The sequence below is a fragment of the Globicephala melas genome, chromosome 2 (genome assembly GCF_963455315.2).
Source record: "Globicephala melas chromosome 2, mGloMel1.2, whole genome shotgun sequence".
In the NCBI taxonomy this organism is placed as follows: Eukaryota; Metazoa; Chordata; class Mammalia; order Artiodactyla; family Delphinidae; genus Globicephala; species Globicephala melas.
Genome location: NC_083315.2, coordinates 49,491,901 through 49,518,479, shown reverse-complemented (window position 1 = coordinate 49,518,479; position 26,579 = coordinate 49,491,901). Strand labels below are relative to the sequence as shown.

Sequence of the window (26,579 nt, the reverse complement as noted above, 5' to 3'; positions counted from 1 at the left end):
CATTCTTTTGCATCTGCCTATCCAATTGTTTCAACACCATTTATTAAAAGGACTATTTTTTCCTAATTGATTTATCTTGGCATGCTAGTCAAAAAATAATTGACAGTAAATGTAAGTGTTTATTACTGGATTCTCAATTCTATCCCATTGAACTCTATGTCAGTTCTTATGTCAGCACCACACTCTTTTGACTGTTGTAGCTTTGTAGTTTTTTAAAATGGGAAGTGTGATTCCTCCAAGTTTGTTCTTCTTTTTCAATATCATTTTAGCTATTCTAGGTCTCTTACATTACCATATGAATTTAAGGTCAAATTCTGGTGGGGAAAAGGCAGCTGGAATTTTGATAGAGATTACATTAAATCTATAAATCAATATTTAGGGAGTATTGCTGTTTTAATATTATTAAGGCTTCTAGTCCATGCACATGGAATGTCTCTCCATTTATTTAGATCTTCTTTGACTTCTTTCAGTAATGTTTTCCAGAGTGAAAGTCTTGTACTTTTTTGTTAAATTTATCCTAAGTATTTTATTCTTTTTGATGCTATTGTGAATGAAAATTTTTCTTAATTTCATTTTCAGATTGACAGAAATACAATTTTTGTTTCTTTTGTATCCTACAAACTTGCTGAAATTGGTAGTTCTAATAGGGTTTTACTGTTGTTTTTGTTTTGTATTTTATTTTTTTTCTGTGTGGATCCCTTAGGATTTTCTACACAGAAGATCATGTCATCTAATAATAAAGTTTTATTTCTTCCTTTCTGATCTGCATACCTTTTATTTCTTTTCCTTGCCTTATTGCACTGGCTAGAACATCTGTTAAAACCTTGAATACAAGTGGTGAGAGTAAACATCTTTGCCTTGTTTCCAACCTTAGGAAGAAAGCATGCAAACATTCAGTGTTAAGTGTGAGGTTAGCCTTAAATTTTTAAAATTAAGACTTTTATCAGGTTGAAGAAGTTTTTATCATAAGTGGGTGTTGGATTTTTCCAAATAATTTTTTTGCAGCTATCAAGATGATCATGCAGTTTTTGTCCACTATTCTATTAATATGGTGTAGTACATTAATGATTTCAGATGTTAAAAAAAAGTTGCATTCCCGGGATGAATCTCCCTCAGTCATAGGGTATAATCCTTTTTATATGTCACTAGATTTCATTTGCTAATATTTTGTTGAGGATTATTTTGTGCCCATATTTATCAAGGGTATTGGTTTGTTGTTTTCATGGGTTATCTTTGTCTGGCTTTGGTATCAGGATAACATGGGCTTCAGTATCAGGATAATACTGGCTTAGTAGAATAAGTTGGAAAGGGTTCCTCCTCTTTTTTCTGATAGAGTTTGCAAAAGGTACACATTATTCTTTTCTTGAAAGGTTTAGTAGAATTCACAAATGAAGCTATCTGGGCCTGGGTTTAACTTTGTATGAATATTTTCAGTTACTAATTTATTTGTTATAATTCTATTCTGATTTTTTATTTCCTTTTCATTCAGTTTTGGTATTTTGTATCTTTATAGGGTGTTTTTCAATTTCACAGCTTTTTGATGCCTCAGCTTACATATTGGTAAAGTTGGTGTTTAACTAGTACACTCTCATACAGTCATAATGGTTGTTATTTCCTAGGAGCCAGTAACCTCCTCAAGCCTCCCCACAGCTCCCCACAAGTCAGCACCCAAAGGTTAACACCTGGAACAGCAGGGGACATTCAGAACCCAGCTCCAGCATAGTTGCCATCTATATGGATTAGTTGGTCCTCCTGCTATACCAGTTATTAAATTTTTGAATATCACCTCTTGGAAATGGAAGACTGAGACCCTGCTTCAGACCTCTACTTCCTCCCACTTTGATCTGGTGCTGATCATGTGCTTCAGCATTCTACTGGGCAGGTCTGGCAGAAGAAATAGTATCAATTGATTGGGTATGTCTGACTGGCAGTTGTGGGCCAGTGGATTGAGAGGCCTGGGAAGCCCAGCCCAAGAGGGTAATGTGTGGGCCTGGGCTGATTTCTACTGAAAATTTAAATCCCAGCTATGGCTATTACAAAGAAAAGAAAAGTGACTGATGATAAGCGGGTAGCTCAAAGTAAGTGAACTGAAAAGTGTGTCTTTGTGCTAAAGGTGTTACTATATGGTGCCACACACATTGAAACAGACACATATTTAAAGAAAGGTCACTGATTCAAATGCTTCCAGAAGCCAGGCAGGTATTGATAACATTCCTCATTTCATTGATTCAGAGATGCACATTTCTTTTGGCATCTAAACATCTCTGAAACTGGAATTCATGTTACAACCGATGGTAAGTCATAGTTTAATGGTAGTGTTGTTTCTGTCTTAGTGTTATAAAATACTAGTGTATCATAATCAGATGTTTTAGATTAAATTCAGTTCAGGAAATGAGTGGCTAGTGGCATGGGCCAGGAAAATCACATCCTTTTATGTCAGCCTTGCACTTTGAAAGAGAGGTATGGATACAGAGACCTATTCTTCTACAATGAGAAAAACAACAACACAGGAGGGATGATAAATGGCAACTACTTTGTTGCTTCTGTGTCCAGGAATAAATAGCAGTGGCAACTGGCAAACTAGAGAGTGCATCCTACCTCCAGGGGCAGCTGCCTCTCACCTCCTCCCCCACCTAATTGTTGCCTGTGGTGACATAGGCCCAGTGTTGACAAGTGTTAGGTGTCTTCAAAGGAAGCCAGAAATCTAGAAATCTAGATCTTTATGTGAAACTTCTAATTTTTAAATAATGGCTCAACTTTTTAACTGGCCAAAAGGAAAAAAAAGGGAAGTAAAGGGATTAGATCCAACATGTGAGTGCTCAGATTATAACCTCTGTTTTAAGGATTCACTATTAAGAGAGACCATGAAACAAACCAAAAGTTGAGCAAAGAAAATGAAAAAGAAAAATCAATTTCAAAGTTTAACACTAAGTTTAGAGGCCCAGAATAGCAGATACTGCAGGACATATTACTTATGTAGCTTTTAAAATTTCACCTCTGCTTCCCCTAAACAGAAGATAAGAAAGTGTGGTAAAATCTGGTAAAGATATTGCATTTTCTGATTGTTAAAATGTGATTACTTTAAAATTGCATTCTTAGGTTTACAAAGCAAAAGCATTCGATTCCTACTACTATAGATTGTGGTCAGTGAAAGGGTGAATGATGTGATGGGAAACCACCAAATTATTAGAAGACCAGGGTCCTGATTCTGGCCATGCAACATAGGGCAAGTAATTGAACATCTCTCAGCTTCATTGTCCTCATTTATAAAATAGGGATAATCATACCTGCCTCTGTACCTCACATGGTTATGGTAAGGGCCACATGAGATAAAATATGTGAAAGTATAAAGTGTTATGTAAATATCTGTTCTGGGTATTTCCCACATTACATGAGTAGTTGGGACAGCACAGGTTCTGGAATCTCAGATTCCCCATCCCAAGCTACTGCTGTTTCTCTAGACCACAGCACCTACTGAATTGTTTGTCTCATCTTGCCAATAGGGCAAGAGCTTATTATAAAAAAAAAAGTCATCCAAAAGTCATGTTAGAATTGGAGCTGCTGTACCGTGCGGCTTAGGCAAAGCTTAGATGTTGAACCTGAAAGATTCGCTTTTCACATTTTGAAGGGCTACCCAGGAATGAGGGGTTTGCCCGGATTATAGTTCAGGCTCTGTATCTTTCTCATAGTTTGACCTTAGGCTTGTTCCTTCCTGCTATGTTTGATATTTTCATTCTATATTGCTTTATGAAGAAAAGAAAAGCTCCTACTTCCTTCCTGGTGAAAATGTAAAGCTCTATTTTGGATTATTAAGGAGAGGGCACACTTCAACACTTGCCTGTAGCCATCTCAAATCTTATTTGGAAATAGGCATGGAATAATTTATAATTTTTTTAAAGAAAAGGAAAAATTATTAACTTTAAAGGTGTCATTCAGAACTAGTGATCTGTTTCTAACTACTAAATTAGACATTATATATAAACTTTCTTCCATAACCTCAAATTCAATCTGGCTGAGACCAAATTGATTGTCTAATCAATAGGACAATTGCTCTCTATCTCGCTACTTCTGTTCATGACATCACCATTTTTAAGAGTTGGTAAACATTTTCTGTGAAGAGACAGATAGTAAATATTTTAGGCCATGAGGGCCATAGGGTTTTTGTTACAACTCTTCACCTCTGCTGTTGTATTGTGAAAGCAGCCATAGACGGCATGTAAGTGAATGAACAGGGCTGTGTTCCAATAAAGTTTTAGTTATAAAAACAGACTGGGCAGGATTTGTCCCATTGCCAAAATGTGCCAAGCCCTATTCCAGAGTCTCAGATTGAAAATATCAAGAGTCCATCTTGATTGTCCCCCTTCTTTAATTTTTACATCCAAATAGCTCTCAAATTACAATAATTATTCCTTTCCGTAATCCCCCTCATCCCTCCCTTCCCTGCACTTTCCTTCCCCCTGCTACTATGCACCTGAATTCATTCTCTACAATTGCAGTAACATACTCACCCAGTGATTTTTTTCAACTTGTGGTAAGAAGATGGCTTCAGGACCATATTCATTTACTGAAGAAGTATCAGAATTTCTTGGGGGAAGTTTTAAGAACCATATAGAATATTCTCATTTTATTTTTAGGGAAAATGCCTACTTTGTCAGAATATAAACTATAGAAAGTAAAACTTGATGAAATCTTCTTGAGTGATGGATCATGGTTAAAAATGGTCGTGAAACATTGCTCAAATTTAGAAATTCCTGAAGTGTGTAGTGCTTACATTTCGTGATGCTTAATGTGATGTTAGGTGGAGAACAAACACTTTAAATATTAATATGTATGTTTTTATTTTAAAGTGTATTAGGAGAAAATATAACATCAAACTCATAATGTCACTTATTGTTTATTAGGATGAAGCTGAAGCAAGTATTTAAGGTTTTAAAAACTGTGCAGATTCAAAGAAAAAGTTAACAATATTGCAGGCAGAATACAGATATGTTAAGGTACTAGAATATCTGAAGTTTGAAAATCACTTTCCCTCCAGTGGTTTCCATTATAATATATTTGTCTACTAATTACAGATTAGTCTCATAGGAGCATTTTCATTTCTCTTTCCTGATGAAAACCTTCAGGGGCTCACCACTACCTGCCAAATAGTCAGTCAAACTATTAGCCTGAGATCAATGTCTTCTAAACATCGCTTCACCCTTCTATTTTTCCTCTACCTCAAGGGTCTCCCAAACAATGCTCAAAATATGCTTGCATAAGATTTAATAGATTCTCTAGAAAAAGAAGATTTCATGGTCAAAAAAGTTAGGGAAAGTGCTACATACTATACCCCTCTGCAGTATATTCACAAGGAATTACACCACATTAAAGCCTTTGAGAAAATGTGAAGAAACCTGTTCATGTTTATCTATTTATTTGATCCTAGAACCCTTCTTTTGTGGAACCAATATTTGTGTTTCCCAGCTTATTTGGTCATCTTTGGCAGTAACCTTCCGTCATAGATTGTGCATTAATGTCTTGTGACTCTAGTGAACTACGGAAATTGGTTTGGAAAATGCTATTCTACATCCATGACCCCTAGCCCCCAAACATACCAGCCAAACTGAACCACCAGCAGTTAGTCATATACCCATTTCACTTAACACCCCTGAGCCTTTGCTAATTATTCACTCTACTTGGGATGCTTTCTCTTCTCTGCCCTTGTTCTCTGAAATCTTTTCAATCAAACTAGCTGAGTTGCAGCAACAGAAAATGTTCACATTTCTGGGTTCTTACCACTACCCACTCTTCTAGCATTGCTTATAATAGGAATCCAATAAATATTTGTTGAATGAATAAATAAATGAATGACAATAAGGTGAAATTTTAAATAAGTTATCCATAGTAAATTATAGAATTGGAGTTTGAAGTATCCACATGGGGAGTAGTGTTAATGGGGAGGGATCTCTGAAAGGCTGATACATATATATGGTTTTTTAAAACAGCTTTATTAATTGACATAAAAGTGCACAATCTGAAAAACACACATGAATGTATATACACACATGAAACTACCACCACAATCAAGAAAATGAACATATCCATCACCCCCCAAAATATCCTCATGCCTCTTTGTAATCTCTCCATCCCACTCCTCCCCACATCTCCTTGCCCCACCACTCCACCATCTCACGCCCTTCAGGTTGAGACAACCACTGACCTAGTCACTAAACACTGATGTTCATTTCCTAGAATTTTATATAAATAGACTCTTACGGTATGTACTCTCTTTGGTCTGGCTTCTTGGACTTAGCATAACTTTTTTTTTTTTTTTTTTGCGGTACGCGGGCCTCTCACTGTTGTGGCCTCTCCCATCGCGGAGCACAGGCTCCAGACGCGCAGGCTCAGTGGCCATGGCTCACGGGCCCAGCCGCTCCGCTGCATGTGGGATCTTCCCAGACCGGGGCACGAACCCGCGTTCCCTGCATCGGCAGGCGGACTCTCAACCACTGCGCCACCAGGGAAGCCCAGCATAACTATTTTGAGATTCATTCATGTTGTAGCATATCTGTTCCTTTATATTGCTGAGTAATATTTCATTATATAGCTATACCAGTTTGTTTATCCATTTAACTATTGATGGACATTTGGGTTGTTTCTAGTTTTGGGCTATTAGAAAGAAAATTCCTATGAACATTTGTACATAAGTCTTTGTATGGATATATGCTTTCATTTCTTTTGTGTAAATTCCTAGGAGTGAAATGGACAGATCATAACTTACTAAGAAACTACCAAGCTGTTTACCATAGTGATTGTACCATTTTACATTCCTACCAACACGTATGAGAGTTCTAGTTGTTCCACCTCCACACCAGCACTTAATACAGACTTTTAAATTTTAGTTATTTTAATTGTTATGAGTAGTATCTCACTGCATTTCCCTAATGACAAGTGATGTTGAGCATCTTTTCATGTGCCTATTTGTTACTGATATATCTTCTTTGATGAAATATGTGTTAAAATGTTTTGCCTATTTTATAGTGAGCTGTTTGTTTTCTTATTATTGAATTTTGAGAATTCTTTATATATTTAAGATACAAGTCCTTTATTAGATACATATTTTGTAAATATTTTCTCCCAGCCCATGACTTGTCTTTTTATCCTCTTCACAGTTTCTATGAAGAGCAGACATTTTTAATTTTTGAAGTCCAATTTGTCATTTTATTCTTTTTATGAATTTTTTTATGTCATATATATGTAATCTTTGCCTAGTCCAAGGTCACAAAGATTTTCTTATAGAGGTCTATGTTTCATTTTGAGTTAATTCTTGTACATGCTGCGAGGTATGGATCAAAGATTTTTATTTTGTTTTGTTTTGATTTTACACGTGAACATCCAGTTGTTATAGCACCATTTGTTGAACAGACTATGAATTGCCTTCGCAACTTTGTCAACAATCAATTGTTTATGTATGCAGGCATTCATTTTTGGACTCTCCATTCTATTCCATTCATCTATTTGTCTATCTTGACAGCAATACCAAACTGCCTTGGTTACTGTAGCTTTATAATAAATCTTGATAAAAAATTGTGTTTGTCCTCTGACTTTGTTCTTTTACAAAGTTGTTTTGGGAGTTCTAGGTCCTTTGAATTTTCATATGAACTTTAGAAACAGTTTGTTGATTTCTATTTTAAAAAAGAAATGCAAGGACTTGGATTGGGAAGGCTTTCAATCTATAGATCAACTTGTGGAGAATTGACATCTTAATAATATTGAGTGTTCCAACCCAATGACATGGTAAATGTTTAAGTCTTCTTTAATTTCTCTCAGCTATGTTTTGAAGTTTTAGTTGTGCAAGTCATATTCATCTTTAAATAAATAATGCAGCTTTATTCCTTATTTCATATTTTGATGCTATTGCATGTAGTATTGTATTTTAATTTCAATTTGAAGGTCCATTGCTAATGTATAGGAATATAATTTTTGTATAGTGCTCTTATATTCTATAACCTTGTTCAACTCACTTATTCTAGGAGATTTTCTTCATATTCCATCAGATTTTCTACACAGATGATAATAGAGGTATACTGTCTGTGACTTAAGACAATTTTACTTTTTCCTTTCTGATTTGGTTACCTTTTATTTCTTTTTCTTGATTGATTGCACTGGCTAGAACCTCCAGTACAATGTTCAATAGAAGTGTTGAGAGTGAACCTCCTTGTCTTGTTTCAGACCTTAGGGGAAGAGCCTTCAATTTTTCACTAATTTAGCTGTAGGTTTTTCACAGGTGCCCTTTATCAGGTTGAGAAAGTACAATTCTATTACTACTTTGTAAGGATTTTTTAAAATCAGAAATGGATATTAGATTTTGTCATGTTCTTTTTGTGTGCTTATCAAGATGATCGTACAGTTTTTCTTTTTTAGTTTATTAATGTTATGAATTACATTGACTGCTTTTTGAATGTTAAACCAATCTTACATTTCTGAGATAAATTCTACTTGGTCATGATGTATTTTCCTTTTTATCTATTACTGGGTTTAATTTGCTAAAATTTTACTTTAAATTTTTGCATCTATGTTCCTGAGGCATATTGATCTGAAATTTTCTTTTCTTGTAATATATTTGTCTTGTTTTGATATGAGGGTCTCATAGAATGAGTTAGGAAATATTCTCATTTTCAATTTTCTGAAAGAGGTTGTATGGAATTGGTATTATATCTTCCTTAAATATCTGGTAGAATTTACTATTGAAGCCATTTAGGCCTAGAGGTTTTTATTTGTTTCTTTTGTTTTGTTTTTTGTAAGGTTTTTAAAATACAAATTCAGTTTCTTTAATAGACATAGGGCTAGTCAGGTATATATATTTTTCTTCAGTGAGCTTTAGTATTTTGTGTCTTTAAAGGAATTTTTCCATTCATCTAAGTTGTCAAATATATTGGCATACATGTTCATAACATTCCCATATTAATCTTTTAACATTTGTAGAATCTGCAGTGATGGTATCTCTCTCATTCCTGATACTGGTGATTTGTGTCTTCTTTCCTTTTTTTCTGATTAGTCAGGTTAGAGATTTATCAGCATTATTGGTCTCAGAAAAGCAGGTTTTGGTTTCATTGGTTTTTCTCTATTTTTCTACTGTAATTTGTGAATTTAGCTTTATTATTTATTTTATTAATTCTTTTCTTATGCCTACTTTGAGTTTAATTTGATCTTCCTTTTCTAGTCATTGAAGGTAAAGGTTAAGACCATGATTTTGAGATTTTTTTTACTTTACTTTTCTAATACAGGCATTTAATGCTATAAAGTTCCCCATAATGACTGCTTTAGCAGCATTGTCAAATTCTTGTGTGTTGTCTTTTTATATTCATTCAGTTTAAACTACTTTCAAATATCCTTTTTGATGTCTTCTTTGACCCATGGGGCTTTTTATTTTTTTAGAAAAATGTTATTTAGTTTCTAAATATTTGGACATTTTCCAGATATCTTTCTGTTACTGATTTATAACTTAATCCCTTTGTGGTCATAGAATGTACTTTGTATGACTTGAATCCTTATAAATTTACTGAAACTTGTTTCATGACCCAGGATAGAATCTGTCTTAGTTAATGTCCATATGCACTTGAAAAGAATGGATATTCTGTGCTTTTTGGTAAAGTGTTATAGTAAATGCCAAATCAAGTTGGTTGATGATGTAGTTCAAGTCTTCAGTATCCTTTACTGATTTTCTGCCTACTTGGTGTACCAATTATTGACAACAAGGTATTTAAATCTCTGACTATAATTGAGGATTTGATCATTCTCCTTGCAGTTTCATCAGTTTGGGGTCTTATATATTGAAACTGTTATTAGGTATATTAACACTTGGGATGGTTATGTCCTCTTGAATAATTGACCCTTTATCATAATGAAATGACCTTCCTTATGGTAATATTCTTTGCTGTAAAATCTACTTTGATATTAATATAGATACTCCAAATTTGTTTCTGACTAATTTTAGAATATTATTTTCCATTCTTTTACTTCTAATCTTAGTGTCTTTGAATTTCTTATAGGCAACATATTGTTGGGTTTTGCATTTTTATCCAATCTGTCAATGTCTTTCTCTTAACTGGGTTGTTTAGATCATTTACATTTAATGTTGTTATTGTTATAGTTAGATTTAAGTCTATCACCTTGCTATTTATTGGCTATTTGTCCCAGCTGTTCTTTGTTCCCTTTTCCCTCTTTTTTCTATTGGATTATTTTTATGACTATATTTTTATCTCCTTTGTTGGCTTGCTACCTGTAACTCTTTTTATTTTAATACTTGCTGTAGGGTTTATACTATACATTTTTAACTTATCTCAGTCTACCTTCAAGTAATATTATACCATTACACATACAGTATAAGAACTTCACAGTTCCATCCGCCCCTCTTAGTCTTTATACAACTTTGGTCATACATTTCATATATATATATACACACATATATATACATATATATGTTATAAGCCCCACAGTACATTTTTTTTGTTTAAATAGTTGATTATCTTTTTATTTTATTTTTTCATTAACATCTTTATTGGAGTATAATTGCTTTACAATGGTGTGTTAGTTTCTGCTTTATAACAAAGTGAATCAGCTATACATATAAATATATCCCCATATCTCCTCCCTCTTGCGTCTCCCTCTCACACTCCCTATCCACCCCTCTAGGTGGTCACAAAACATTGAGCTGATATCCCTGTGCTATGCAGCTGTTTCCCACTAGCTATCTATTTTATATTTGGTAGTGTATATATGTCCATGCCACTTTATCACTTGGTCCCAGATTACCCTTCACACTCTCCATGTCCTCAAATCCATTCTCTACATCTGTGTCTTTATTCCTGTCCTGCCCCCTAGGTACTTCAGAACCACTTATTTTTTTAAGATTCCATATATATGTGTTAGCATACGGTATTTGTTTTTCTCTTTCTGACTTACCTCACTCTGTATGACAGACTCTAGGTCCATCCACCTCACTACAAATAACTCAATTTTGTTTCTTTTTATGGCTGAGTAATATTCCATTGTATATATGTACCACATGTTCTTTATCCATTCATCTGTGGATGGACACTTAGGTTGCTTCCATGTCCTGGCTATTGTAAATAGAGCTGCAATGAACATTGTGGTACATGACTCTCTTTGAATTATAGTTTTCGGAGGGTATATGCCCAGTAGTGGGATTGCTGGGTCATATGGTAGTTCTACTTTTAGTTTTTTGAGGAACTTCCATACTGTTCTCCATAGTGACTGTATCAATTTACATTCCCACCAACAGTGCAAGAGGGTTCCCTTTTCTCCACACCCTCTCCAGCATTTATTGTTTGTAGATATTTTTGATGATGGCCATTCTGACTGGTGTGAGATGATACCTCATTGTACTTTTGATTTTCATTTCTCTAATGATTAGTGATGTTGAGCATCCTTTCATGTGTTTGTTGGCAATCTGTATATCTTCTTTGGAGAAATATCTATTTAGGTCTTCTGCCCATTTTTAGATTGGGTTGCTTAATTTTTTTATATTGAGCTGCATGAGCTGCATGTAAATTTTTGAGATTAATTTTTTGTCAGTTGCTTCATTTGCAAATATTTTCTCTGATTCTGAGGGTTGTCTTTTCATCTTGTTTATGGTTTCCTTTGCTGTGCAAAGCTTTTAAGTTTCATTAGGTCCCATTTGTTTATTTTTGTTCTTATTTCCATTTCTCTAGGAGGTGGGTCAAACAGGATCTTGCTGTGATTTATGTCATAGAGTATTCTGCCTAAGTTTTCCTCTAAGGGTTTTATAGTGTCTGGCCTTACATTTAGGTCTTTAACCAATTTTGACTTTATTTTTGTGTGTGGTGTTAGGAATCGTTCTAATATCATTCTTTTGCACATAGCTGTCCAGTTTTTCCAGCACCACTTATTGAAGAGTCTCTCTCTTTTCTCCATGGTATATTCTTCCCTCCTTATCAAAAAAGGTGACCATATTTGTGTGGGTTTATCTCTGGACTTTCTATCCTTTTCCACTGATATATATTTCGGTTTTTGTGCCAATACCATACTGTCTTGATTACTGTAGCTTTACAGTATAGTCTGAAGTCCAGGAGCATGATTCCTCCAGCTCCATTTTTCTTTCTCAAGATTGCTTTGGCTATTCAAGGTCTTTTGTGTTTCCATACAAATTGTGAAATTTTTTGTTCTAGTTCTGTGGAAAATGCCATTGGTAGTTTGATAGGGATTGCATTGAATCTGTAGATTGCTTTGGGTAGTATAGTCATTTTCACAATGCTGATTCTTCCCATCCAAGAACACGGTATATGTCTCCATGTGTTTGTAACGTCTTTAATTTCTTTCATCAGTGTCTTATAGTTTTCTGCATACAGGTCTTTTGTCTCCTTAGGTAGGTTTATTCCTAGGTATTTTATTCTTTTTGTTGCAACATTAAATGGGAGATTTTCCTTAATTTCTCTTTCCGGTTTTTCACCATTAGTGTGTAAGAATGCAAGAGGTTTCTGTGCATTAATTTTGTATCCTGCTACTTTACCAAATTCATTGATTACCTCTAGTAGTTTTCTGGTAGCATCTTTAGGATACTCTATGTACAGTATCATGTCATCTGCAAACAGTGACAGCTTTACTTCTTCTTTTCCGATTTGGATTCCTTTTATTTCTTTTTCTTCTCTGATTGCTGTGGCTAAAAATTCCAAAACTATGTTGAATAATCGTAATGAGAGTGGACAACGTTGTCTTGTTCCTGATCTTAGTGGAAATGGTTTCAGTTTTTCACCATTGAGAACGATGTTGGCTTCGGGTTTCTCATATATGGCCTTTATTATGTTGAGGAAATTTCCCACTATGCCTACTTTCTAGAGGGTTTTTATCATAAATGGTGTTGAATTTTGTCAAAAGCTTTTTCTGCATCTATTGAGATGATCATATGGTTTTTCTCCTTCAATTTGTTAATATGGTTCATCACATTGATTGATTTGCGTATATTGAAGAATCTTTGCATTGCTGGGATAAACCCCACTTGATCATGGTGTATGACCCTTTTAATGTGCTGTTGGATCCTGTTTGCTAGTATTTTGTTGAGGATTTTTGCATCTATGTTCATCAGTGATACTGGCCTGTAGTTTTCTTTCTTTGTGACTTTTTTTCTGGTTTTGGTATCAGGGTGATGGTGGCCTCACAGAATGAGTTTGGGAGTGTTCCGCCCTCTGCTATATTTTGGAAGAGCTTGAGAAGTATGGGTGTTAGCTTTCCTCTAAATGTTTGATAGAATTTACCTGTGAAGCCATCTGGTCCTTGGCTTTTGTTTGTTGGAAGATTTTTAATCCCAGTCTCAATATCAGTGCTTGTGATTGGTCTGTGTATATTTTCTATTTCTTCTGGGTTCAGTCTTGGAAGGTTGTACTTTTCTAAGAATTTGTCCATTCGTGGTTGTCATTTTATTGGCATATAGTTGCTTGTAGTAATCTCTCATGATCCTTTGTATTTCTGCAGTGTCAGTTATTACTTCTCGTTTTTCGTTTCTAATTCTATTGATTTGAGTTTCCTCCCTTTTATTCTTGATGAGTCTGGCTAATGGTTTATCAATTTTGTTTATCTTCTCAAAGAACCAGCGTTTAGTTTTATTGATCTTTGCTATCATTTCCTTCATTTCTTTTTAAATTTATTTCTGTTCTGATATTTATGATTTCTTTCCTTCTGCTAATTTTGGGGGTTTTTTGTTCTTCTTTCTCTAATTGCTTTAGGTGTAAGGTTCGGTTGTTCATTTGAGATATTTCTTGTTTCTTGAGGTAGGATTGTATTGCTATAAACTTCCCTCTTAGAACTGCTTTTGCTGCATCCCATAGGTTTTGGTTCATCGTGTTTTCATTGTCATTTGCTTCTAGGTATTTTTTTATTTCCTCTTTGATTTCTTCAGTGATTTCTTGGTTTTTTAGTAGTGTATTGTTTAGCCTCTATGTGTTTGTATTTTTAACATATTTTTTCCTGTAATTTATACCTAGTCTCAGAGCAATGTGGTTGGAAAAGATACTTGATACATTTTCAATTTTCTTAAATTTACCAAGGCTTGATTTGTGACCCATGATATGATCTATCCTGCAGAATGTTCCATGAGCACTTGAGAAAAAAGTGTGTTCTGTTGTTTTTGGATGGAATGTCCTGTAAATATCAATTAAGTCCATCTTGTTTAATGTATCATTTAAAGCTTGTGTTTCCTTATTTATTTTCATTTTGGATGATCTGTCCATTGGTGAAAGTGGAGTGTTAAAGTCCCCTACTATGATTGTGTTACTGTCAATTTCCCCTTTTATGGCTGTTAGCATTTGCCTTATGTATTGAGGTGCTCCTATGTTGGGTGAATAAATATTTACAATTGTTATATCTTCTTCTTGGATTGATCCCTTGATCATTATGTAGTGTCCTTCTTTGTCTCTTGTAATAGTCTTTATTTTAAAGTCTATTTTGTCTGATATGAGAATTGCTACTCCAGCTTTCTTTTGATTTCCATTTGCATGGAATATGTTTTTCCATCCCCTCACTTTCAGTCTGTATGTGTCCCTTGGCCTGATTTGGGTCTCTTGCAGACAGCATATATATGGGTCTTGTTTTTGTCTCCATTCAGCCAATCTTGGTTGGAGCATTTAATCCATTTACATTTAAGGTAGTTATCAATGTGTATGTTCCTATAACCATTTTCTTAATTGTTTTGGGTTTGTTATTGTAGGTCTTTTCCTTCTCTTGTGTTTCCTGCCTAGAGAAGTTCCTTTAGCATTTGTTGTAAAGCTGGTCTGGTAGTGCTGAATTCTCTTAGCTTTTGCTTGTCTGTAAAGGTTTTAATTTCTCCATCAAACCTGAATGAGACCCTTGCTGGGTAGAGTAATCTTGGTTGTAGGTTTTTCCCTTTCATCACTTTAAATATGTCCTGCCACTCCCTTCTGGCTTGTAGAGTTTTTGCTGAAAGATCAGCTCTTAACCTTATGGTGATTCTTGTATGTTATTTGTTGTTTTTCCCTTGCTGCTTTAAATATTTTTTCTTTGTATTTAATTTTTGATAGTTTGATTAATATGTGTCTTGGCGTGTTTCTCCTTGGATTTATCCTGTATGGGACTCTGTGCTTCCTGGACGTAATTGACTATTTCCTTTTCCATATTAAGGAAGTTTTCAACTATAATCTCTTCAAATATTTTCTCAGTCCTTTTCTTTTTCTCTTCTTCTTCTGGGACCCCTATAATTCGAATGTTGGTGCATTTAATGTCCCAGAGGTCTCTGAGACTGTCCTCAGTTCTTTTCATTCGTTTTTCTTTTTTCTGCTCTGTGCTAGTTATTTCCACTATTTTATCTTCCAGGTCACTTATCCGTTCTTCTGCCTCAGTTATCCTGCTATTGGTTCCTTCTAGAGCACATTTAATTTCTTTTATTGTGTTGTTCATCATTGTTTGTTTGCTCTTTAGTTATTCTAGGTCCTTGTTAAACATTTCTTGTATTTTCTTCATTTTGTTTCCAAGATTTTGGATCATCTTTGCTCTCTATTCTTTTTCAGGTAGACTGCGTATTTACTCTTCACTTGTTTGGTCTGGTGAGTTTTTACACTGCTCCTTCATCTGCTGTGTGTTTCTCTGTCTTCTCATTTTGCTTAAATTACTGTGTTTGGGGTCTCCTTCTCAAAGGCTGCAGGTTCGTAATTCCCATTGTTTTTGGTGTCTGCCCCCAGTGCTAAGTTTTGTTCAGTGGGTTGTGTAGGCTTCCTGGTGGAGGGGACTGGTGCCTGTGTTCTGGTGGATGAGGCTGGATCTTGTCTTTCTGGTGGTTAGAACCATGTCTGGTGGTGTGTTTTGGGGTGTCTGTGGGCTTATTATGATTTTAGGCAGCCTCTCTGCTAATGGGTGGGATTGTGTTCCTATCTTGCTAGTTGTTTGGCATAGGGTGTCCAGCACTGTTGCTTGCTGGTCATTGAGTGGAGCTGGGTCTTAGCGTTGAGATGGAGATCCCTGAGAGAGCTTTTGCCATTTGATATTACATGGAGCTGGGAGGTCTCTGGTGGACCAGTGTCCTGAACTCAGCTCTCCCAGGTTAGAGGCTCAGGCCTGACACCCCGCTGGAGCACCAAGACCCTGTCAGCCACAAGTCTCAGAAGAAAAGAGAGGGAAAAGGAAAGAAAGAAAGAGAGAGAGAGAGAGAGACAGAGTGGGAGGGAGAGAGGAAGAAAGGAAAGAAAGTTATTAAAATAAAAAATTTTTTAATTATTAAAAATTTTAAAAAAGGAAGAAAGAAGAGAGCAACCAAACCAAAAAGCAAATCCACCAATGATAACAAGCACTAAAAACTATACAAAAAAACAAAACAAACAAAAAAGAACCAGACAGACAGAACTGTAGGACAAATGGTAAAAGCAAAGCTATACAGACAAAATCACACAAAGAAGCATACACATACACACTCACAAAAAGAGAAAAATGAAAAAATATATATATATAGAAGAAAGAGAGCAATCAAATCAATAAACAAATCTAATGATAATAAACTCTAAATACTAAACTACGATAAACATAAAACCAGAAACAAATTAGATGCAGAAAGCAAACCCCAAGTCTACAGTTGCTCCCAAAGTCCACTGCCTCAAGTTTGGGATGATTCATTGTCTATTCAGGTATTCCCAGATGCAGCGTACATCAAGTTGATTGTGGAGATTTACTCCACTGCTCCTGAGGCTGCTGGGAGAAATTTCCCTTTCTCTTCTTTGTTCACACAGCTCCTGGGGTTCATCTTTGGATTTGGCCCCACCTCTGCGTGTAGGTCGCCTGAGGGCGTCTCTTCTTCCCCCAGACAGGATGGGGTTAAAGGAGCAGCTGGTTAGGGAACTCCGGCTCACTAGGCCTGGGGAAGGGAGGTTTACGGAATGCGGGCGAGCCTGTGATGGCAGAGACCGGCGTGACTTTGCAACAGCCTGAGGCATGCTGTGTGTTCTCCCAGGGAAGTTGTCGCTGGATCACGGGACCCTGGCAGTGGCGGGCTGCACAGGCTCTGGGGAGGGGAGGTGTGGTTAGTGACCTGTGCTTGCACACAGGCTTCTTGGTGACTGCAGCAACAGCCTTAGCCTCTCATGCCCGTCTCTGATGTCCACACTGATAGCCGCAGCTTGCACCCATCTCTGGAGCTTATTTAGGTGGTGCTCTGAATCCCTTCTCCTTGCACACCCCAAAACAATGGTCTCTTGCCTCTTAGGCAGGTCCAGACTTTTTCCTGGACTCCCTCCCGGCTAGCTGTGGCACACTAGACCCCTTCAGGCTGTGTTCATGCAGCCAACCCCAGTCCTCTCCCTGGGATCTGAACTCCAAAGCCAGAGCCTCAGCTCCAAGCCTCCACCAGCCCTGGCGGGTGAGCAGACAAGCCTCTCAGGCTGGTGAGTGCTGGTCCACACCAATCCTCTGGGCGGGAATCTCTCCGCTTTGCCCTCTGCAACCCTGTTTCTGTGCTCTCCTCCATGGCTCCAAAGCGTCCCCCCCCCACCCCCCGTCTCTACCAGTGAAGGGGCTTCCTAGTGTGTGGAAACTCTTCTTCCTTCACAGCTCCCTCCCAGAGGTGCAGATCCCATCCCTATTCTTTTGTCTCTGTTTTCTCTTTTTTCTTTTGCCTTACCCAGGTACATGGGGATTTTCTTGCCTTTTGGGAAGCCTGGGGTCTTCTGTCAGCATTCAGTAGGTGTTCTCTAAGAGTTGTTCCACATGTAGATGTATTTCTGGTGTATTTGTGGGGAGGAAGGTGATCTCCATGTCTTACTCCTCTGCCTGATTATCTTTTAAAGAGATTTAAATAATATGAAAATATATGAAATATGAAAATATATGAAATAATATGAAATATGTCTTACATATTTGCCCATGTAAGTATCTTTTTCATTGTTCTTACTTCCTTTGTGTAGATCTATATTTCCATTTATTATCATTTTTCTTCCTTTTGAAAGACTTCACTTAATATTTCTTGGGAACATTGGGGTGCAAATCTGCTGGTGATGATTTTTTTTAATTAATTAATTTATTTATTTAGGCTGCATTGGGTCTTTGTTGCTGTGGGCGGGCTTTCTCTAGTTGCGGCTAGTGGGGGCTACACTTCATTGCAGTGTGTGGGCTTCTCATTGCAGTGGCTTCTCTTGGTGTGGAGCACAGGCTCTCAGCGCACAGGCTTCAGTAGTTGTGACACGCAGGCTCAGTAGTTGTGGCTCGTGGGCTCTAGAGCACAGGCTCAGTAGTTGTGGCGCATGGGCTTAGTTGCTCTGCAGCATGTGGGATCTTCCTGGACCAGGGCTTGAACCTGTGTCCCCTGCATTGGCAGGAGGATTCTTAACCACTGCGCCACCAGGGAAGTCCCGCTGGTGATGATTTCTTTTGGATTTTGATCTTGAAAGATATTTTCACTGGTACGGAATTTCAGCTTGACAATTTTTTTTCTGTCCATACTTTAAATATGGTTCTTCACTGTCTTCTCATATGCTTTATTTCCTCCCAGAAACCTGCTGTCGTCATCTTTTTTTTTAATACTAATATGTCCTTTTTTCTGACTACTTTTAATATTTTCTCTTTATCATGGTTTTGAGCAATTTGGTTATGATGTATCTTGGTGTAATTTCCTTTATGCTTCTTGTGTTTAGTTTTCATTTAGCTTCTTGAATCTCTGGGTTTTTATTTTTCCTCAAATTTGGAAAAATTTTGGCCATTATTTCTTCAAACACTTTTTTTTTGTCCCCACTACAATCTGCTTTCCTTTAGGGACTCAAATTATATATAAGGCAATTTGAAGTTGTTTCACAGCTCACTGATTTTTTAAAAGATTGTTTCTATTGCTATGTCTGCAAGTTCATGCATCTTTTCATCTGTAATATCTAATCTCCCATTAATCTGATCTAGTGTATTTTTCATCTCACGTATAATTTTCTTATCTAGAAGTTCATTTTGGGTCTTTTTATATTCCGTGTCTCTAGTTAACTTTTTAAACATATGGAATACAATTATAATAACCTTTAATTTTCTTCTCTGCTAACTTAATATCTGGGTCAGTTTTGACTGATTATTCTTCTCATTATGGGCCATGTTTTCTTGCCTATTTGCATGCCTGGTGATCTTTCTTTGGACGTCAGATTATATGAATTTTACCTTGTTTAATGCTGGCTATTTTTGCATTCCTATGAACATCCTTGAGTTTTGCCCTCTGATACAGTTAAGTTACTTGGAAACAGTTTTATCCTTTTAGGTCTTACTTTCATGGTTTGTTAAGTGGATCTAAGCAGGGTTCACTCTAGGGCTAATCCCCATTACTGGGACAAAACCCTTCTGAATATTTTATCGTGTACCTCATGAATTATGAGTTTTTCCAGTCTAGTCAGTGGGAACAGGCACCAGCCTTGGTGAGCACCAGACACTTCCTTTCAATCTTATTAGAGGAGTCTTCCTCCAGACTCAAGTAGTTTTCTTACACACATGCTGGTCAGTATTCTCTCCCCATACTTGAGGGGTGCTAATCTCTGGGGTCCTCTCTGTGCAACTCTATCCTCTCTAGTAATCTGTCCTGTGAACTCCAGCCACCTTGGTCTCCCCAGATGCTCTACTCTATTTCCTCAACTCAGATAGCCCACAGGGTAATTCTGGGTTACCCTGCATGTTCTAGAAACTTTTTCAAAGCAATAACCTGGGGCAATCATGGGTCTCACTTTGTTTCTTTTTTCCATTTCTCAAGTCTGTTGTCCTGTCTCTTGAAAACCATTGTTTCATACCTTTTTTGCCTATAGGTTGTTTTTTATTGTTGTTGTTGTTTGTTAACTGGCTGGTGACTTTGGGCAAGAGGATAAATCTCATCCCTATTACTCCATCTTGGCTGGAAATGAAAGTTTAACATGTCATTTTTTCCTGTTTTCAAGGTCACTTGGGATTCAACAGATCTAATCTGAGCTCTTTGAGAACTGTTTGGGCTCAGCTGATTCCTACTGATATATATACATATACATATATACCATATATAACATATAGATACATATATATATAAAATATATCAGTATGTGTGTATACACATATACATATATATATACATGTAATATAGAGTGAGAACAAAGAATGTTTGGTCTAGTTAAAACTTGAAATCAGTCTGAAAGAAGTTAGTACTAGCCACTAGGATCTTTTTGGATAGAATGCTACTTATTTCAAAGAAGTCATGAGTATAGTGTTGAAATTTTCTTAGATTCTAGTCTCAATTTCTAGAAAAAAATGTGTATTTCTAAAAGTAGCTATGGAAATTACCATTAACACCTTCGTTTCCTTATTTTAAAATTAGAGGATAATGTATATAAAAATATGCAAGAATCACAGGAAACTCACATATCCAACCACCTGGAAGAAATTGTTGCTGCCGTCAGCATAACACCTAGAAAAATGCTCCAAAACAAGCTGCCTCAGACAGCACTGTTTCAGCCTCCTCGAGAGAAACTCCACCTCTGTGAAGAGAAAGCAAAGTCCTATTCTAGCAGTCATGAGGTAAGGAGCCTTTCTTTTTATACCTGTACTCTGGTAATTGAGAAGTAGGATACTTTAGGTTGCATTCTTACTCTCAGGAGTTTGGTACAAGAGAAAATATGACAGTGCCTTTTTCATAGTGTGAGTGGGTGTAGTACCTCAGGACTCCAAGCCCAGCACTTGGCACAGTCAACATTATGTTTGCTGAATGAGTGCACAAATGAACAAACAAGTTTTCCCTGACCTCTGACAAGTGTACACTAGACTGACTGGTTGTGATTTGACCTACTACAGTCATTTTCCATCAATCAGTAAATATTTATTGAACTCCTCCTGTGTGCCAGGTCTAGGCACTGGAATACAGGACAAAGCAGATGAAGTTTCTGCTCTCATGGAGCTTATATTTCTTAGGTTCCTAATCTTGTTCTCTGTATACTTCTTTCCCATCTCTCTTCAAAGTTTTATTCATTTACTCATTCATTCAATATGTATTTCGCTACCACCTCTTATGTGTCAGACCCTATTTGTCCATTTATTCACAAAAATTTACTGTATACCTAATGTGTGCCAGGTGCTGTGCAGGTGCTGGAGGCACAGATGGGAAAGCTACAGCCTCTGCCTCAGAGGGATTCATGGTCTGGTTGGGGAGATAGATGGATAATGGTAATCAGCCTAAGTTCTGTGACAAACACAAGCTTAGGTGGTATAGATGCAAAGCATGGGGAGTGAGGGGAGGAGGGATGGGCTGGAGTTGGAGGAGGGACAGCACTCGAGGCATGCTTCTTGGGATGGGAGTTATTTGGACTGCACTGATAACAGTACTTAGGAGCTGGCCCCAGGTAGGAGAGAGGACAATAGCGTTCTGGGCAGAGGTGGCAGAAGGGCAAGAGTTGTGGGTCTGAGGGTGCACAGGCTGCTTGGGGAACTATATGGAACTATCTGGGATGGAGATTTTAGTTACACAGGGCAGCAAATGAGGTTGGATTTTGAACAGGAGCTGGGACCAGAAGGTGTTCAACACCCAGGAAAAGTTTAGATTTTCTTCTCAGAGTGCTGGAGACTGTCATAGGATTATAAGCAGAAGAGGGTCATGAGCAAGTCTGAGTGTCTGGAATGATCCCTCAGACCTCAGATAACTGGGTGGTGGAGGAAGAGAAGGGAGGTAAACTGGAGGAGGAGGACTAGTTTGCAGGATATTTGCAATAATCCTGGCAAGGGCCTGAAATATGGCAGAGTCAGTAGAAATGCTGAGATCTTTTTTTTTTATTATTTGAAGTATTTTTTTACAATGTTGTGTTAATTTCTGCTATACAGCAAAGTGATTCAGTTATTCATATATATACATTCTTTTTTTAATATTCTTTTCCATTATGGTTTATCATAGGATCTTGATTATAGTTCTCTGTGTTATACAGTAGGACCTTGTTTTATATATATGTTTTTTTCTCTATATATATAAATATATATACATTCTATATATATTAGTTTGCATCTGCTAATCCCAAACTCCCAGTCCATCCCTCCCGCAGTCCCCTTCCCCTTGGCAACCACCTGTCTGTTCTCTATGTCTGTGATTCTGTTTCTGTTTCATAGATAGGTTCATTTGTGTCATATTTTAGAATCCACACATAAGTGATATCATATGGTATTTGTCTTTCTCTTTCTGACTTACTTCACTTAGTATGATAATCTCTAGTTGCAAAATGCTGAGATCTTTTGATAAGAATTTGGAAATATGAATCAATGAAACCTGGTAACTTGGGGGGACATAGGGGTTGGAGAGGCAAGAGTGAGCCAGAGAGGGGTGTGTGCAATTCCTGACTTAGGGCTCAGCCAGCCTAGGTGACCCAAGGCTTGTCAGAGCCCTTTGTTATTGTAATGAATACAGGAAGAAGACCAGGATTATGGAGAGAAGGTGTGAATTCAGTTTTGAAGGTGTGCTTATTCATTATGCAGCAGATATTTATTTAGTACCTACTATGTGCCAGGCTGGGTGCTATGTCGGCCTCAGCTGGCAGCCTTTCTCAACCAGAGGTCTGCAAGAGAACTAAGCCTTAATGCCCTAAGGCATTTGGTGTGTGTGTGTGTGTGTGTATATATATATATTATTAATTTGTATTGGAGTATGGCTGCTTTGCAATGTTTTGTTAGCCTCCACTGCACAACAAAATGAATCAGCCATACATGTACAGATATCCCCTCCCTTTTGGACTTCCCTCCCATTTAGGTTACCACAGTGCATTAGGTAGAGTTCCCTGTGCTATACAGTATGTTCCCATCAGTTGTCTATTTTGTACATAGTATCAATACTGTATATGTGTCAATCCCAGTCTCCCAATTCCTCCCACCCCATCCCTTTCCCCCTTGGTATCCATACGTTTGTACTCTACGTTTCTACCTCTATTTCTGCTTTGCAAATAAGATCATCTATACCATTTTTCTAGATTCCACATATATGTGTTATTATACGATATTTGCTTTTCTCTTTCTGACTTACTTCACTCTGTATGACACTCTCTAGGTCCATCCATGTATCTACAAATGACCCAATTTTATTTTTTTTATGGCTGAGTAATATTCCATTGTATATATGTGCCACATCTTCTTTATCCATTTGCTGGATAAAGAAGATAGACAGTTAGGTTGTTGATAGACATTTAGGTTGCTTCCATGTCCTGGCTATTGTAAATAGTGCTGCTATGAACATTGGGGTGCATGAGTTTTTTTGAATTATGGTTTTCTCTGGGTATATGCCCAGTAGTGGGATTTTTGGGTCATATGGTAGTTTTATTTTTAATTTTTTAAGGAACCTGCATACTGTTTTCCATAGTGGCTGTATCAATTTACATTCCCACCAACAGTGTATGAGGGTTCCCTTTTCTCCACACCTTCTCCAGCATTTATTGTTTGTAGGTTTTTTGATGATGGCCATTCTGACTGGTGAGAGGTGATACCTCATTGTACTTTTGATTTTCATTTCTCTAATAATTAGTGATGTTGAGCATCTTTTCATGTGTCTGTTGGCCATCTGCATTTGGTGTATATAAAGAATTAACTTCTCTTCTATGCATCTAGAATGATATCAAAGCATTTTTTGTGTTCTGCCGTTCAGATGAGGAATCCTTGGATTCAGCAGTGAACAGGACAAACAGCTTGCCTGCCCTCATGGAGCTGAGGGGACATTGTAAATAAACCAGTGAAGTAGAGATTGTGCTAAGTGCTATGGAGGAAACAGAGTGGGCCTATCTTAGGTAAGGGAGGGCCTCATTGAGGAGGTGACATCTTAGCTGACACCTAAAGAAGAGAAGGAGCCAACATGGAGGAGCTGAGGAAAAGGAGTTCTAGGGAGAGGGAACAGCAGCCATAAAATTTATAAGTTTGGCATGAGCATGACTATGTTTGAAGTGATGATAGGAAGCCTCAGGCTGACATGAAATGTAGTTGGAGAGGCAGCTTACCTGCCTTGCGGGTCTAAGTTAAGTGCTCTAGGAAGCCTTAATGTTTTTAGGAAAGTATTAATATGACATAATTTGCTTCTTAAAATACCATTCTTTGGTAATTTTTTATTTTAAAATACTTTCAGACTTACAGAAAAGTTACAAGATATACCAGTTGTTAACATTTACTTTATTTCTTTATTTCTCACTCTCTCTCTCTGTCATTATTTTTCTGAATATCTGAGAGTAAGTTACAAATGTATGATCCTTTACCCCTAAATACGTCAGTGCCTATTTCCCAAGAATAAAGGATATTCTCCTACATAACCATAGTACAATGATTGAAATTAGGCAATTAATATTGATATATATTATTATCTAATCTACAAACATTACCCATATTTCTCAAATTATCTCAATAATATCTTTTATAGAAAAAAAAATCAGCCATGGTCCAATCCATGAAGTCATGTTGACTATAGTCAACAGTTAGAGCAGTTACTTAGGCTATCTTTGTCTTTCACAATCTTAGTATTTGTGAAAAGTACTGTATTAGTCTGTTTGGGCTACTGTAATACAATACCACAGACTGGGTGGCCTACACAACAGAAATGTACTCCTCGCAGTTCTGGAGACTGGAAGTCCAAGATCAAGGTGCCAGCAGGGCTGGCGTCTGGTAAGAGCTCTCCCCTTGGGTTGCAGACCACCACCTTCTAGCTGTGTCCTCACATGACCTCTTCTTTGTGCGTGTGGAGGAAGGGGGAGAGAAAGGTATCTCTTCTTATAAGTACACTAATCCTATTGATCAGGGCCCCACCTTTATAACATCATTTGACCCTAATTACAGCCTTAGAGGCCCTATCTCCAAATACTACAGTGAGAGTTAGGGCTTCAACATATGAATTTGGCAGGGGCCACAAATATACACTCCAATTATTTTGTAGAATACCTCCCAATTTGAATTTGTCATGTGTTTCCTTATGATTAGATTCAGATTATGCATTTGGGGCAGAAATCCCACAGACCTGACATAGGGCCCTTCTCAGTGCATCATATTAGGAGGTGTACGATGTCGTTTGTCTCATTACTATGAGGCTAAATTTGATCGCTTGGTTAAGGAGCTATCTGGCATGTTTTTTCACTGTAGAATTATTATTCTTCCCTTTGTAATTAATATTTTGTGGGGAGATTCATTGATACTGTGAACACATCCTATTCCTCATTAAAACTTCACCCCCTAGTTTATAGCATCCATTGATGATTCTCACCTGAATTAACTATTACTATGATGTTTGTCAAATGGTGATTCTCTGACTTCAGCATTCTTTCAACATTTGTTTGTTGGCATTCTTTTTATGAGGAAGAGCTTTTCCTTCTTCACACTTTATTGTTCATTTATTTATATCACTGTGGGTTCAAGAAATCCTGTTTTACAAATATGTTACAATCCATTATTGTCGTCAAAACTTAAATTATTTTGTATTTGCCAGAGGGAGCCCCTTCAAGCTGGCTTCTGAGTCTTTGATATGTTCCCATGATTCTTTCCTTAACTTCCGACACAATCAGATTTTTCAGGTTCATCTTGTATTTCCCTGCTCCAGCTGTGGATTCAGGGAATGCTGGTTCCCCTTAGAAGAGAATAGCATTGATATTTAGACACCAAGATCTGGGTATTAAATACCCATTTTAAAATATGTATGGCCAGACTTACTGATCCTCAGAGTTGCATATTTTAATATTAAGAAGTTTAAGAAATTCAGGTAACTCAAGAATGATGTTGTGGGAAGAGATCTGGACTTTGCATCAAGGAGCTTGACTGTGAGTTCCGACTCTACCACTCGGTGATAAATCATCTCACCTCTCTGGCCTTACATTTCTTCTTTAAATTGAAGTGATCAGACTAGATTATTTCCAAGGCTCATCCCAGTTCTGAAATTTTCTTCCTACTGATGCTTCTCTTCTGTCTACCTGCTACCCATGCCTGTTGGCTAAAGCCACTGGAACTGGCAGGATAAAGGTTGGAAAATCAAAAGGCAGTATCTGGACTACACATCCTAGCAAATATGAAAGCAGAGGGAGGACAGGCTGCTCTTTCTGTGCCCTGGTCCCCGATGCAGGTAGTGAGGACCAAGGCTCTGATCTGGGAGGCTGACTCTCAGACTGCATATAGCCCTTCCTTGGAAACTTGTGGTTGGGACAGATTCACCATCAGATCAGATCCTCCTCTCTTTTTGGCAAACTGTCTATCTAGACTTCTCAATGTTTTCATCATTTCTTTCTTTCTCATACACTGTATTCATTTGCTGTGTGTCTTCAAGGAAGCCATTCCCTAAACTTCCTGTCTCTAGAGGCAATAAATAGATGTTTCCCAAAAGAAGAACTACAGAAAGCCAATAAACACATGACGATGTTCAGCCTCACTAGCTTTGTGGAAAAAAAAATACAAACTAAAACAAGGAGAAATGAGTTAACTGACAAACTGGCAAGTTAGACCCCAACTAGTGCTTGGCTCTGTGTAAGGGGCATTCCCTGCTCACATACGGTGCTGTAAGGGAGGTGTGGATGGAAGCAGCCTCTCAAGGAAGCACTCCAGCAAACTCTAGCAAAGCCTCAGGATTTTGCACATCCTTTACCCTATTGTCACAT

The 26,579-nt window shown here is 37.2% G+C and overlaps 1 protein-coding gene across 4 annotated transcripts in view; it reads left to right on the top strand.

Moving 5' to 3' along the window:
• Positions 1-26,579, top strand: part of TTC23 (tetratricopeptide repeat domain 23) — a 112,213-nt gene that overhangs the window by 13,497 nt on the left and 72,137 nt on the right. For 3 of the 4 annotated variants that reach the window (XM_060293896.1, XM_030873142.3, XM_030873143.3), the window contains one exon: positions 20,318-20,517. In XM_060293896.1, coding sequence (XP_060149879.1) covers positions 20,318-20,517 — 200 coding nt within the window. Of the gene's footprint in view, positions 1-15,539; positions 15,576-20,317; positions 20,518-26,579 lie in introns of all 4 variants that reach the window. The other variant, XM_030873145.3, reaches the window with a different exon arrangement.